The sequence below is a fragment of the Amphiprion ocellaris genome, chromosome 17 (genome assembly GCF_022539595.1).
Source record: "Amphiprion ocellaris isolate individual 3 ecotype Okinawa chromosome 17, ASM2253959v1, whole genome shotgun sequence".
NCBI classification, from domain to species: Eukaryota; Metazoa; Chordata; class Actinopteri; family Pomacentridae; genus Amphiprion; species Amphiprion ocellaris.
In genome coordinates this window covers 16,427,775-16,442,705 of record NC_072782.1, presented here as the reverse complement: position 1 = coordinate 16,442,705, position 14,931 = coordinate 16,427,775, and the positions used below count along the sequence as shown (strand labels likewise).

General features: G+C 37.9%; 1 protein-coding gene across 2 annotated transcripts; it reads left to right on the top strand.

Moving 5' to 3' along the window:
* The first annotated feature begins 2,797 nt into the window (after positions 1 to 2,797).
* Positions 2,798 to 14,233, top strand: hexb (hexosaminidase B (beta polypeptide)). Of its 2 annotated transcripts, none has more exons than XM_023276712.3 (14): positions 2,798 to 3,092; positions 3,215 to 3,366; positions 6,014 to 6,079; positions 7,438 to 7,484; positions 7,610 to 7,720; positions 7,809 to 7,910; positions 8,957 to 9,089; positions 9,191 to 9,371; positions 9,457 to 9,543; positions 9,632 to 9,704; positions 12,037 to 12,217; positions 12,571 to 12,661; positions 12,766 to 12,870; positions 13,901 to 14,233. In XM_023276712.3, the coding sequence occupies exons 1-14, from the start codon at positions 2,830 to 2,832 to the stop codon at positions 13,962 to 13,964; spliced, it is 1,656 nt and encodes a 551-aa protein (XP_023132480.1). In that variant the 5' UTR covers positions 2,798 to 2,829; the 3' UTR covers positions 13,965 to 14,233. The 2 variants fall into 2 exon arrangements, with proteins under 2 accessions (XP_023132480.1, XP_023132481.1); XM_023276713.3 differs by lacking the exon at positions 12,037 to 12,217 and adding an exon at positions 11,157 to 11,331.
* The last annotated feature ends 698 nt before the right edge of the window (positions 14,234 to 14,931 follow it).

Here is a 14,931-nt window from a genome sequence, read left to right as displayed (position 1 = left end):
TTGCCGACTGGATGGTTGGTTTTAGTGTAACCAGTGCAGTTCTAGTGTAAAACAGTATGCAGAATACTCCTAGAGAATGTATTATGTAACACAAGTATCCAGCCGCATTTTTTGGCCAATGAAATATCATGTAACAAATGTCAAATGAGAATGCAATTGCTTGTTTTGTCTCACCAACATTGCAAACTCCCAAAATATTCCATTTCCTGTCATGTAAGGCAAATGAATGTAGAAAATTATCACACCTTCTCTTCTGAAGTTGGGAAATGTTTGGTGGTTTTGATTGCTTTGAAAAAGGCCATTAACATTGAATGAATTCTAAAATTATTTTAAATTTACTTTCTGTTTACATCGATTACCTATTTGATTAATAGATTTTGGGGAAATCAGTCAAAAACATGAATTCTGTCCTGATTTAGCCATTTCTTTACCAGTTCTGATGTATGTTTAGAGTTATTGTCTTGTTGAAACACCCAACTGCATATTAGACCCAACCTTCCAGCTGATGAGTTTAGGTTGTCCTGAAGAATGTGGAGGTGATTCTTTCTCTTTTTTTACTCAGTTTGACTTTGTGTGAAGCACCAGGTACAGTGGCAGCAGAACAGCCCCAGAGAATAATACTGCCACCACCATGCTTGAAGGTAGATTTGGGCATTCTTGGGGTTAAAGGCCTCCTCTTCTCCCCTCCAAACATATTTCTGGACATTTTGGCCAAATAACTCAAGAAATAAAATGCATGATTGTTTTTTTGTGACAAAAATGCACGGGTGTCAGTGACTCCATCATAGAAAATTCTGAATTGCATCATTGGAAACTCAAAACTGCCATATATGTATAGATGCACATAGTCTTGGCAAGTGTGTATAAACTTTTGTTCACATCTCAACATTCATTTTCTGGAGAATTCCCCTCACTATAATCACTACTTGCCCAACCCTAACTCTTCCTTCCTTTAACCTTAAACCAAGTCATCACTGTAAAACTTTATGATTTACGTTATGTTCATTTGATTTTTGTCCTCAGAATCTCCTCTACAATGTAAATGTGTAAACAGGTTTATGTCCTCGCAGTATGAATGTCTCCTGACAGCTCCATAAACACCACTGTGGTTTATTCTGTCATTAGCTTTAACTTTCAACACCATACTTCTGTTCTCTGTCAAACAGGTTGAGCAGAGGTGTTCTGGAAAGCTAGGTGTGGTACATAATAGCTGTTGGTGCTTTTGTTGTAGTGCTTGTTTCATTTCTTGTTTAATTCCCACATCATTGTACATGAACTACTGCACTACAGAAAGATTTATTTACCCCATTGTGACACATTTGACAGTTTTAACAATGTATCCAACAATGTTTATGCTAAAGTAAGACTGTGTAACCTATGAAAGTAGAACAAAATTCTCGTTTTTGTGCGACCAGTAATCTCTGGTGGCTTTACTTTAAGAATTACAGCTATTGATTGCTAATTTCTTGACTCCAGGAGCTTTTCAGAGGAATCTTGAACAGTTTGTTTGTGTAATACTTTTCCTGGCTTATATAAAGATATGCCGCAAGTGTTAACATTGTGTTTACTCATATATTTAGCCATTCTTTACCAACATTTTGTTAGGAATACATTTAATTTTATAACCCCAATGTAATGACTGTATCTGCTTCAACAATTTGTCTATCATGAAATTCTTTTTCAATGCAACAGTGGATTAATTGAGGTTATTACTGAAAGAAAATATAACATACATTTTTAAAAAATTATTAAAGAGACATAATGATCCTGAAAATAAGTTTATTGAGAATGAAACTAGTTGTCAGGGGCAGTTTGCTTTGTTTTTAAAACCAATTTTGTGTCTATTTACTTCTTTATTTCCATCAGAAATCATTAAGATAAATGTTGGTTTGATCATACTGTTTCGAACTATGCTGTGCATCAGTGAAATGTTTTCTTTTGCTTTGTGTTCTTTACCCTTAACTTTCTATATTTAATATTGAATACATCCGTGCTAGAATGTATTCAAGTAGTTATTTGAGGTCTTTGTGCTTTACATGAATATATTCCAATCATGATACTTTATGCATCATTTACACTACATTTCAGAGGGAAATGTTGCTCTTTTTCTCCACTACATTTAGCTACCTCCGCAAATTAAGATTTTATCATTCAAATGAAGAGCTCATAAAATATAATGCTTCTTTAAAGATTAAACTACACATCAGTATATAAACAGATTGAAATGAAACCATCAGTTGATTAAGAGATTATTAACTGGCATAATTGGTGGCAATTATCAAAACAACTGTCAAAAGTCAATTTTAGTCTAAAAGTGTTTAACATTTCCAGACACCTGAGATTGAATGTTTTGTGCCTTTGTAGATAAACTGTGACCTGTAAGTTGTAATATGTAAATGATAAACCGAGGCATAATATTGTTGAAATTGAACTTAATTTTGTAAAGAAATTTCAGGATGTCCGTAATGTTTTGTTTCAAGATAGTTCCTGAAATGTGAACATTTTCAGAATATAATTTTGCACTAAAACAAAGAGCTAATTTTGGAGTTGTGTTTATTTATAGGTTATTATGCTGTGATTTAATGGTTCGGAACACTTGAGATCAAACTGGGCTGTATGTTGCCCTGAACTAAAATGAGTTTGACACCCCTGCAGCAGAGGATCTAGAATCAGAAGCTGGTCTGTTATTACATATCTGCATGCAGGATCCTAGCTTCCCCTTTAACTCTTTGCAGAAACACACTTCCGCATATGAAGCTCCGCCCCTCGTGCCTCCTCATAAAGCTCCGTCTGATCAGCGGGTCTTGTGACTTTGCTGCTTCCACCAACATGCTGCTTTTGCTGAAGTTCGCGGTGCTGCTGCTGACTCTGGGGTTGTGCCAGGGTAACCGGCAGCCCAACATACTAGTAGAAGATGTAGAAGATGTTGAGCCCGCTTTCGAGCCCTCTAGGTTCGGCTCTCTGTGGCCTCTGCCGCAGAAAGTGAAAATCTCACAGGATTCATTCAAGTTGGGCTCCAGCTTCAGGATCGTTGACGGTAAAGGTTCATCTGCGGGTTCGAGCTGCAACATCCTGCAGAACGCCTACAGGAGGTGTGTGCTACTCGGTTTTGTTTGGATGTTTTTGTTTAATTGCTTTCTGTTTACTCGTTATGTTGAAATCACAACGCCGTGCTGCGTTCAGGGACCAGGTTCAGCCCTCTGTTTCTTCACAGGTACTACGAGTACATATTTGGCGGAGCTAAAAGGCAGGGATTGGGCAAAAACAGGAGGTCTGCCCCCTCGGAGCTGACCGAGCTGCGGGTTTACATCACATCAGCTGACTCTGAATGTGACGGTTATCCTTCGGTGAAGTCCGACGAGTCATGTGAGTCTCTGCTCTTCCTGGTTGGCATGTAGCCATGAAGTTTAATTGTGCTGCTTCTGTTCTGGATTCAGTAAAGTTACTCTGCTGGTGCTGTTTTACATCTAGACTGAGCTATAACAGCTTTATTTACCAGTTACTTTACAGAAACATGAACTGAGCTTACAAATACAATGCATACTAACAGTTTACATACTCAGCACTGACATGTGTACATAAATGCACCACTAATATTTATCCTGTAATTTAATAATAATATGGAACAGCAGACCTAGTAGCAAACTGATTTCTGTTTGCATTATGAGCACTTCTGATGTATTTATTTTGCAGATAATGCTTACTAGAGCTGTAACTATTTTTTCCCCTCAGTGTAACAGCATAATTTGAGTGTTTTCTGATATAAACATGATTCTTTTTCTGGCACAAGAGAATTTCTGGTGCAACCAAACGAGGATGAAGGAGCACCAAAGGAAAATCACCAGCACTAAATTGAAAAGAATGCGGAGTAAAAATAGCAACAAACCTGTTACAAAAAATGTCAACAGATTTATAACTCGGAGGTCTGTTTACTCAGACACAGTAACTGGTCTAATCCTAAATACGATTCATCCCTCACTGATTTTATAGTTGTCTTTTGTGGGCTAATACATGCCCGCTTACATCTCCGTAGGTTCCATGGACTGCAGGTCTGCAAGTAACGATTATTTTCATGGTCAATTAATCAGTTGATTATTTTCTCGATTAGTCGCTGAGTTGTTTTGTCTTTAAAATGTCAGAAAATGGTGAAAGCGTTTCCCAAAGCCGAAGATGACATCTTCAAATGTCTTGTTTTGTCCACAACCCAAATGTATTCAGTTTACTGTCACAGAAGAGGAAATAAACAAGACAATCTTCACATTTAAGAAGCTTGACAATCAAAATAGTTGAGTAGCTTGACTTATATTTCAAATGTAGGGTCTTTACTTGTACTGGAATGTTTTTATATTGCAGTATTGCTACTTTTATTTAAAATGATCTGAATATTTTCCCACTGCTGCTTCTGCAGAAATGAAAGTTGCACACTCATCTGCAGCCCTTTGCTGATTATGATGTTTATCTACTGCTATTTTTGGTTTCTCTGTGGTTTAAAGCGCAATCCGGTCAAAAAAAAAAAAACAAACCTTTAGAATATACAGTGATGGAAAGTAACTAACTTGTAAATCATTTATTAAAAGTGCACGGTTTTGAAGTACACAATGAGCAGCTGCAGTCCGTTTCAAATTAAGGGTATTATAAACAAAAAACACGTTTATCTCATGGAATACAGTTCATCTTGACTGTTTTTCTCAGTCGCTGGGTATGTTTCATCTCATCCTTAACTTTTATAAAACAGTTAGTCAAGTATCCATTGTGACGTGGACCTGATAGACAGGAACATCAGGTGTAGGAAGACTGCAGACAGTCAGCACAGTGTGTACACTTCTGTCTGTGTTTGCAGTTCTACCTTTGTATTCTTCTGCTTCGTGTCATGCAAGTGCTGCTAAACAATCATGTCTTTCTTTTCTGTTTCGCAGCGACCTGGTTATGTCGGCAAAAAACAAAAACAGAATATATAGAAATGTTTAGAAAATTGCGACAGCTGCATGTAATGATTTATGCAATGAGCTAATTCCTACTTGTTTTAGGGAGTGTCACTATTGAACAGAGGAGCCCTGTAATACGTTTTTCTCAGCACTGCATAAGTTTTTGATAATGTAGGAAGCAGCAGACAGTTGTACCACATCATTTGCATGAGTGTGTATTTCTAATTTATTCAAAACAATGAGCTTATACGATGTGCAGAAGTGACTACATAGTGTTGAAGTTGAACAAGTAAATTTGATCGTTTCAATTCCAATCTGAGAAAAACTGTAAAGATTGACCAGGTTCTTAAAACATTTTTGGCATCTTTCAAAACAAAGATGTCTTGTTAGGTTGATTTTTTTTATTTATTTTTTGTCAGTTCTGTAGTGATTTTTCTCACAACTACTCAGATGGTTTAATGTTTAAAAAAAAAATTCCAAGGTCCAATGAAATAAAGCAAAACTTGGAGAATATTTTAATAATTGGTACAGATTTATGAATTAGAAGTGGTTTTCTTCTCTCATTAATCATTAATAACCCCTCAGATTTTTGTTGTGACCCTTTTAGAAGACCACAGGTTGGGAATTACTGGACCAAACTGTGTATAAAGTATTAAAACTACCTTAACATCATCCAGCTAAAACTATAAAATTGCTGCTTACTCTCTGATTCATAAGTGTTTCAATGTAATAGTGTCATATACTGTATAATCCCAGTCAAAGCAGCCTTTTTCTGATGATATTCATAATTTAAATAGGAATTTAAATTGCCAACAATTTAAATGAAACAGATTACCTTGTTTTTTCATACTTGTACTCAAACAAATGTACTTCATACTGCCAAAGTAAACAGCTAAACAGTCACAATCATGTCTTTTCTATGAATTGATATATTACCTGGACAGCAAATACTAGGATTAACACAGTTAATTTAGAGCAAATATGTAAAGTCCTCCTTAAGACTCTGACTTAACCACCATAATAATTAACAGTGAAGATTTTGCTGCCCTGGAAATATGCATCTAATGTTAGGCTGTTTGTGTCTACAGATGATCTGTCAGTGGTTCAGCCGTTTGCCGTTTTGAGGGCACCGAAGGTCTGGGGAGCCCTGCATGGTAGGTTGTTTTTGTTTGTTTGTTTGTTTTTTAAGACCTTTACTGCACTACTTCACAACACAGCCCTCTATATGAGGACTACAATGCACATTTACTTTCATTAGCTTTCACTGTTAAATAATCAATACATAGTTTGTTTTGTTTGTTTGTTTTTTGTTTTGTTTTTTTGTTTTTTTTTAAATCTTTTGGGCTGTAAAATAGTGCAAAAAAAGAGAACTATCCATCACAGTCTCTCAAAGCCCAAGATATTTTATATGAAAATGCTTGTTTTGTGGTATAAATTGCAAATATATTCATTCATATTACTGTAATAAAAAATTAAAAAAATCTTGAAGCTAGAAATGGGGCCAAACAATATTCAGAAATAATTATATTGCCATTATTCTGACAGATATTTTAATATGTGTTGCGCTAAGAGGGAATGGTCTTTTTTTTAATCATTTTGTTATCACTGAAAAAGAATAAAAATAATTGATTTTTGCTGCAATTTGCATAAAACAAGCACCTTCTAGCAGATCTGGAGAATATGACTTGTAAGCTGGAGAATCTGTGTAGCACCACAATGCTTTAGTTATAGTGGTATTTTGTGACACATTTTACATTGTGTCAAAAAAGTTTTAGCTCCTTTGACTTGGATAGTGCCTTTAGCCATATTGTAGTTTCAATACTATTCTGATTAATTGTTCAGCACTAGCTGGAAATATTTGCAAACTTTAGATTTGACAAGTAGGTAGAAAGAGTAGTTGATATTTTGTGAAATATGCTACTTTGTTTTCTAGCTGAGAGTTACATGCTGCTGTACCCTGAAGGTGATTAGCACAGCTTAGCATAAAGGATGGAAATAAGGAACAAAATGCCTGCTAGCACCTCTAATTAATATCTGATTTTGGCACAAAAGCCAGTTGTGGTTTTATGGGGGTTATTTGCCACAAGCTGTGGCCTCAAAGTGTCTCTAATAGACAAAAACAAGATTAGTCATCTTTATAATTATCAGACAGTCATGAGAGTGGTGTCTATCTTGTCATCTCATTCTCAGCAAGGATGCAAAAGTGTTTCACAAAAACTCAAGCTAGTCATAAAAAAACTAAATACATTCATTTCTACTCTGGACCACTGAAAACACTTCAAACCTGTAATTGCTTGCTTTATTTCTGCTTGTATATCTGTACAGTGTGTAAAAAGCTTTCTAAAGGTTGATGAAATGCTGAGTCTGATTGTTACAAGCTCAATACAAACTCATCCTTTCAGCAATGTGACAGTCACTAAATGTCATGACCTCATAAAATCTTCCAAGGACTTTGTACACTTGGTGTTTATTTGGATTTGCTACTTCTTTTTTTTTTTCTTTCTTTTTTTAGGTCTGGAAACTTTCAGCCAGTTGGTGTATGAAGATGAATATGGGGCTGTGAGTGAAGGCCTCTTTATTTCTACCTTTTTAATTCATATTGCAAATGTTTTCTTCTGCTTTTTGGTCACCTCTGTGAGCCAGGTCTTATCTCCAATCTCATTTTAACTCTTGTATCTTTTCAGAAAAGCATCAATGCAACAGCAATCAGTGACTTCCCCAGATTTGCACATAGAGGCATCTTACTGGACACCTCTCGCCATTTTCTTCCCGTTAAAGTCATCTTGGCTAATCTGGTAAATAGTAAAACCTTTCAATTTTATTTTCTCATTCATGATTTCAATTACATCTTGACTACATTTTTTGCTGTGCTCATTCTTACAGGAAACGATGGCGATGAACAAATTCAACGTCTTTCACTGGCACATCGTTGACGATCCGTCCTTCCCTTACCTGAGCCGGACGTTCCCACAGCTGAGCCAGCAGGTCAGTGAGAAGACTCCAGAATTATTCCTGAACAAAATGATTTAAGATGCATCTACAATTAGGGAGAGGCAGAAGGGTGGACACATGAAAGTGATCATCGTCCCCCAAAAAGTGGTTGTTGCCAAGTTTATATACATCTCCAGCTGCTTTTATCTGGACCAAACAGTCACAATGTGGTAAAATGACGAAGTCCATCCATTGTAAAAGTAAAGGTGACCAATGTTTTAGCTGAATAATCAAAGCTAATGAAGTGTTTTCAGATGCTTGTGTTTGGCATGTTGAATATTCTCATTTAAATCGACTATATGAGATTACAACTAACAAGATGTGTGGGCGGGTTAAATAAAAAAATAACACCGGCAACAGCCATCAAAAATAGTGTGTGATGGCCTGGGCAAAGTTGTAAACAATAGTAAGTGAATGCAGCATGACAGTTTTTATAAGTAAAATATGGTATCTTCTGTGCAGGAATACTCAAGCCACTCTGCTTTTAAGCCATGAGCAACAAGAAAAACATCTCATTTTACTATAAAGGAAAGAATGAATATTTATTTAGACACACCTTGACGGGTTCTTCTTCACAAGGGTCGTTTCTTTGCCTCGTTGAAGTCCATTGGTTGAAGGTGAGGCTGGTGGGAGGAGTGCTACACTTGAGACAGCTAGGACAACTTTGGCTAGAGTCTTAATGACTTTCTTGATCTGCCTTGTGGAGGCTGTTTCTTCCAGTGTTTGGCATCGCCCTCTACATCCATTTTTGAGTATTCATGTAATGATATCCAGACAGTTGGCAAACACTGTAGAAGGAAGTTGTCCAGCCGCGAAGAGAGGCATCCAAGAAGCAGCAGGGACGTACTATTACGATTGCCATTTTACTAAGTGCATTGCAAGATGATGCAGCAAGGTTCACACTCACTATTAAATGACACGTTTATTGTTAAAATTGCCACTGAGGGTGCAAATTATGCTTTTACACCCCCATAGAACTGGGCTTGATAGGACTGTTTATTTGTCACAATCCACCAGCTCATTCCTGAAATTGTTCACAGGGATCCTACCACCCGTACACCCACGTGTATACGCCTGCTGATGTGAAGATGGTGATCGAGTTTGCTCGTCTGAGAGGCATCCGTGTCGTCCCGGAGTTTGACACTCCAGGACACACACAGTCTTGGGGCAAAGGTGAGTTTTCCAGTTGTTTGCAGGAGACAGATTTTCTCAGTTGCCACCATTATTTTTTTCTATGTGTTTGCCTGATTTTACTTCATATCTTTACTTCATAGGCCAGCCAGATCTGCTGACCCCCTGTTATTCTGGCGCCACACCCTCCGGTACCTTCGGACCAGTGAACCCCATCCTGAACACCACATACGACTTCATGGCCCAGTTCTTCAAGGAGATCAGCAGCGTGTTCCCTGACGGCTACGTTCACCTGGGAGGTGATGAGGTGGACTTCACATGCTGGTGAGACTGGGTTTAAAATGTCAGAGACTTCTCATCAGCATCAAAGATTAGACAACAGATGTCAGCTGATAGTTTTGTCCTACAGGAAGTCTAACCCGGACATTCAGAAGTTCATGGATGCGCAGGGCTTCGGAAAGGACTACAGCAAACTGGAATCATTCTACATCCAAAAGTGGGTTTATCATGTATGTTCTGGTTGTGGTTCAGAAGTGAAATTACCTAAATTTGTTTCTTTTTCTGCCTTTTATTTTTTCTGATAGACTTTTGAACATTGTCACCACGACCAAGAAGGGCTACATAATCTGGCAAGAGGTGTTCGACAATGGTGTGACGGTAGGATTGTTATGCGTTAACTAGGCCAAGATGTTTGGTCAGATTTATGTATTTGAATTTTAAATGCCTGCATAGGTGATTTTTGTTGTTTTTTTTAAAAAAAAGTGTTATAAAAGGAATAGTTAGACATTTTGACAAATGCGCATACTTGCTTTCTTGCTGAAAGTTTGGCTAAAAGATGAATACCACAGTTTAAATAGGAAGCCAGCAGCGGCCCACCTGCACCTCTACATCTCTGTAATGAATCTGTTATATCTTGTTTGTTTTATCTACAGACAAGACTTTGTGATTACAGCAGCTTGCACACATAATATGTATTAATAAGAGCTTTAGAGATGCTGGTACGTGGATTGTTGCTGTTTTCGGACAGAGCCAGGTCAGAGGTGCAGCTGTTTCAAGACTTGGAGTTGAGCAGGCTACTTTAGGCTTGACATATACTTCTGGCTTAGCCTACATTGTAGCCTGACCCCCTTAAAAAATAACAGCAACACAGACCGCAACAAGTGTGATTGGCCTGCTAGGTAGTAATATGGCATGTTTACATAATAGTAATAATAATTTGTGTACAGATAATGCTTCTGTGACAACCATCTATCCATCTAATGTCTTTATTATAGGCTGTAATTGTATCTGACTTGCTCATACTGCAAATGCAACAGCCAGTGTAGTCACATGCAGTTTTCTCAGGTTCGTAGCTCTACCAGTCCATTCATAGGCACAGTTAGACATTATAAGACAGAGACTCACTACCTTAAAGAATTCTATATAGAAATTTATAGGGGAATTCCAGACCCACCCCTTCTGCCTTAAAGCCAATTTCCTGCTTTGTAACAGTCAAACCGGTAAACCAGCAAGTCATGTTATTGCACTGCTGTGAATCTCTGCTTGTGTAGTACCAGTAGAACCTGTTAGGAAGAATGCTGTCCCCAAACTTTGTGTTTATATCAGATTTGACTGCCAGTTCTAAACATGAATCAGAAATACTTTTTTGATCCCAAAGGGGAAAATGCAGTCTTTATGTCCTGGTAACTATAATTTATATTATTACATTAATTATCAAAACGGCTGTAGAGTGGCAAGATTAGTCCAAGAAGACTTTGACTTCATCAGTTCTGACAACTCCTTCATGCATAGCAGTATTTTCAGGAAAAGTAGCTGTTATTAAACCTTACATTTTTTTCAACTCGACTCTGATTCACTACATTTTAGCACCCATTTTCTGAAACACATGAAAAACACTCAAGACAGTAGCATAGAAACACTACAACTGCCTGCTGTTTTGGTTAAGGCAGCTTCATATTTAGCGCACATACTCAAAAGTGATACGGATCTTCTTATCCAGCTCTCAAAAAGAAAGCGAAATCCAAAATGTCAAACTATTCCTCCAGCCATAACCAACGAGTCATGTAGTATCTAATCTAAGCACAGTAGCTTGGCCTTTAACAATTCCAGCTAAAGCCAGACACAGTAGTACATGTGTGGATCGGCAGTGGCACTAATGAGGAGATGAGCAAAGTGACGGCAGCAGGCTACACCACCATCCTCTCCGCCCCATGGTACCTAGATTATATTAGCATCGGACAGGACTGGCGGAACTACTACAAGGTTGAGCCACTCAACTTCAACGGTCAGTTTTTGTAAAGAATGATGTCTTTTTTTTCTTTTTTTCCAATGCTGAATCACTTCATTTGGTAGAGGAAAGCTCTGATTTAGTTTTTGAGGCAAAAAATTGTTTGTTCAACAGGCTTATGCTTGAAAAGCTGCACAGTTGTGACAAGGAGAGAGTCTGACAGAAAGTGGAGATGGGGCAGTGTGGTTGGTGGTTTCAGATGTTGTTTGTGTCATGAGTTGTTGTGTTTCATCATTATAGAGGGCCAATCCTGTGGAAACGATGAAAGTAAATGCTCAAATAAGGGGTAAACAGGGTCAGGTCCAATCAACCTTATTTATATAGACATTAAAAAAAACTAACATTGACCCAAAGTGCTTTCCATTTGAGATTTAAAAAGAAAAAAAACTAACATTGACTCAAAGTGCTTTCCATTTGAGATTAAAAAAAAAAAAAAAAAAACTAACATTACAAATTCACAGGACTAAAATAAGTGAAAAGTGAGAATTCTGACCTCAACGTAATTCACACTTTGAGATTAAGACCCTATAGTGTCACACAAAATGATTCCTGTTGTTTACTTTGCGACAGTGGAACATAAACAGAGGGAAAGACACAAAATACATTAATGCAACAGTGTCTCAAATGGAAGGCTCTGGCATTTTCCTCTTCATCTTCCTGACTTTTCTTTTACTGATGCTTGTATATATGTGTGCTGTGTAGCTGAAACCAGACACAATTATCCACGTTTGGAAAGGAAACCAGCAGCAATACCAGAGTGAGATGGCAAAAGTTACATCGTCAGGGTACCACACCCTGCTGTCCACTCCCTGGTACCTGAACCGTATCTCCTACGGCCAGGACTGGCATGCCATTTACAAGGCCGACCCGCAGGACTTTAATGGTTGGTGTCTGGATGATTGACTTTGTATTTCCCTGCCCACTTTGACTGCTCGTCTGCTTTCAGTATTTACAAGATGGTGTTGGGACTTTGCCTCACTAATGAGTCTGCTTTATTATACTGTTGTTGTCTGGCAGATTTTATGTCCCTCATGACCCAGATCTGAAATGACACTGAGTTGTCACTCCTGTGCGAATATGTGTAAGCCTGTTGAATAAAGAGACATATATTAAAAATCACTATCGGAGGGAGAAATGTGATTGTAATTCAGTTCATTTAATTTTGTTTATCACACTTTCAGATTTTATGGTTGTTGAATTTAACTGACCTCATCAAGTCTTACCTTCAAAAAACAGGAACTGAAAAGCAGAAGGCACTTGTGATTGGTGGAGAAGCCTGCTTGTGGGGAGAGTTTGTGGATGCTACCAACCTAACACCCAGACTCTGGTGAGGCTCATGTGATCCTTTAATAAATGCTTATCAGAAACTAAAGCTTGATGCATCACAGGATGGATGTTTGTCCTGTTTTTCTTTCCTTTTGCCTCTCCCAGGCCTCGTGCCAGTGCTGTGGGCGAGCGGCTGTGGAGCTCCAAAGATGTAACTGACCTGAACGATGCCTTCAACAGACTGTCTGTGCACCGCTGTCGTATGGTGGAGTAAGTATCCAGTCTTTTTGTACTATTAATTTGCATCTACATAATCACCAGCCTCCAAATGCCATATTATTGAGGGCTGTAGCCAACCAAAGGAAATCTTCACAGCACAATCTACCTGCTAACCTTATCAGCATAAACGAATTACAAATATAAACATAAAAAGCATAGTTGTTTTCCTGCTGAAGACAACCAACACACCAGCCAGGTTGGCCAGCATAAAACCTGCCCATGATTTCCAAAATTTCTTAGTGCGATTGAAAATTTAGAGTCAGGAGGCTGCGTACTGATTTCTTTAACATCCACAGGGTTGTGTAACAGGAATTAGGTCCCCAGGGTTAGACTGTCAAGCCACAGTTCTACACTCACATCCTGGGGAATGACCTGAACTGTGTAATGTGGGTGTTCAACTGTGTAGTGTAGCAGTGTAGTACTGCAAAAGGAGAAATGTAATGGGGTTTTGAAGTCAGATTTTTTTTTTAATAGTCATGTTGTAGAATTATATCAACTCATGATCCCAGTAGAGAATTTACTGAAGAATATAAGTCAGCTTACAGTTTTTGGATTATGTTGTTTTGATTATTAACTACTGTTTGTAAAGTTTGTACTTGACATTTGGGCCATCTGTTTTCACAAAATGCAGCCACACCGACTTCTTTGACATGGTGTCATTTAGTCTAGAATCACCTCTGGTTACATGGTAAAAGACTTGAAACCAACAGTCTCTGTAAATTTGGGCGAGTTCAAAGTTTTTAAAAATGCAGGGTGCTTTAAAAGACCCATTTTTCACCAGTTCTTTCTTGCACTGACAGAAATAGTGGATCAATCCTGGAAGGCCATTGATGTAGCATTTTTTTTCTTTGTAAAAGTAACACACAGTCGTCTGACCAATGAGACTTTGCTTGGATGAGAGTATGTCGACCTCGAAACTACAAATGTATCACCTGCACTCCTATTCGAAAGGTTTCTCATTTAATAAAACACGTAATGTCTGAAAACATATTCCTTATCGAATTTACCTTTCCTTGTGTAGGCGCGGGATCCCGGCTGAGCCGTTGTTTTACAGCTACTGTCCACGGGAGTATAAAGGTCTCTGAGAACGACTGAAAGGCTGGTCCTCAGAACAGAAAATGGAAAAGGGAAGCAAATCCATATACTATCGGCTTCATGCTTGTATTTGAAAATGAAATCCTAAACTGCCTTTTGTAGAGAAATCACTGTACTGATGAACTCTGAAACACGTTCATTTTAAAACTGCTCCATTGAACTCTTGATCACATATTGTTGGGCATCTTGCATTTATGATTGCACTCTGTTTTTTATCAATGTTTCTATAGTAGATTGTCAATAAAATGCTGTCACTTCAGGTGCTGCTGTGGTGTTTTATATATTTTAAAAAACAAGGGTATGACCAATGTTCCCTCTAATTTTTCATGAGTCTGAGCAAACACACAAACTCCCTGAGCGTTCCTTGGACCACTGTGAGCAACATCAGACGTGTGCACTGTGGTCACACCAGCATCACATCCATTCAAGTTACATGGTTCATTAAAAGAATCAAATTACAGCATTTACATTTCTGTTAAAACACTTTGTCAACAGGAGCCAGTTGAAGGCTGCAGTGATTTTAGTGACACTACAATGTATAAGAGTGAAGTCATTGAATATTTGTCTCTCTTTACTGTTGCAGTGGTTTTGCAAATTGCAGACGGACCCTGTTCACTCAATAGACACCAATGTTATTCCTGTAGCTTGAAAGACAGCTACTTTTGATAAAACTGGGCTTTTAGCACATTGTCTGCCTTGCAACAATGGGAAAGAGGCACCGTTTATGTTTTGACAACCTATATCTAATGAGTTATTGATGCTGGAAGTCCGAATCTGTGAATATCTTTCCAACTTTACTGAACTTGGGGCCACTACCACCTAAGGAGTGATATATTTAATTCTGAAAAAAGCATTTAGCCATACTTAAAGCTTTAAGTGCTTTATTAACATGGAACTAAAAATTTTGTATTGTTTTATTATCACAGGTTCTGTCTGAACAGAAGTGGCATCATTTTA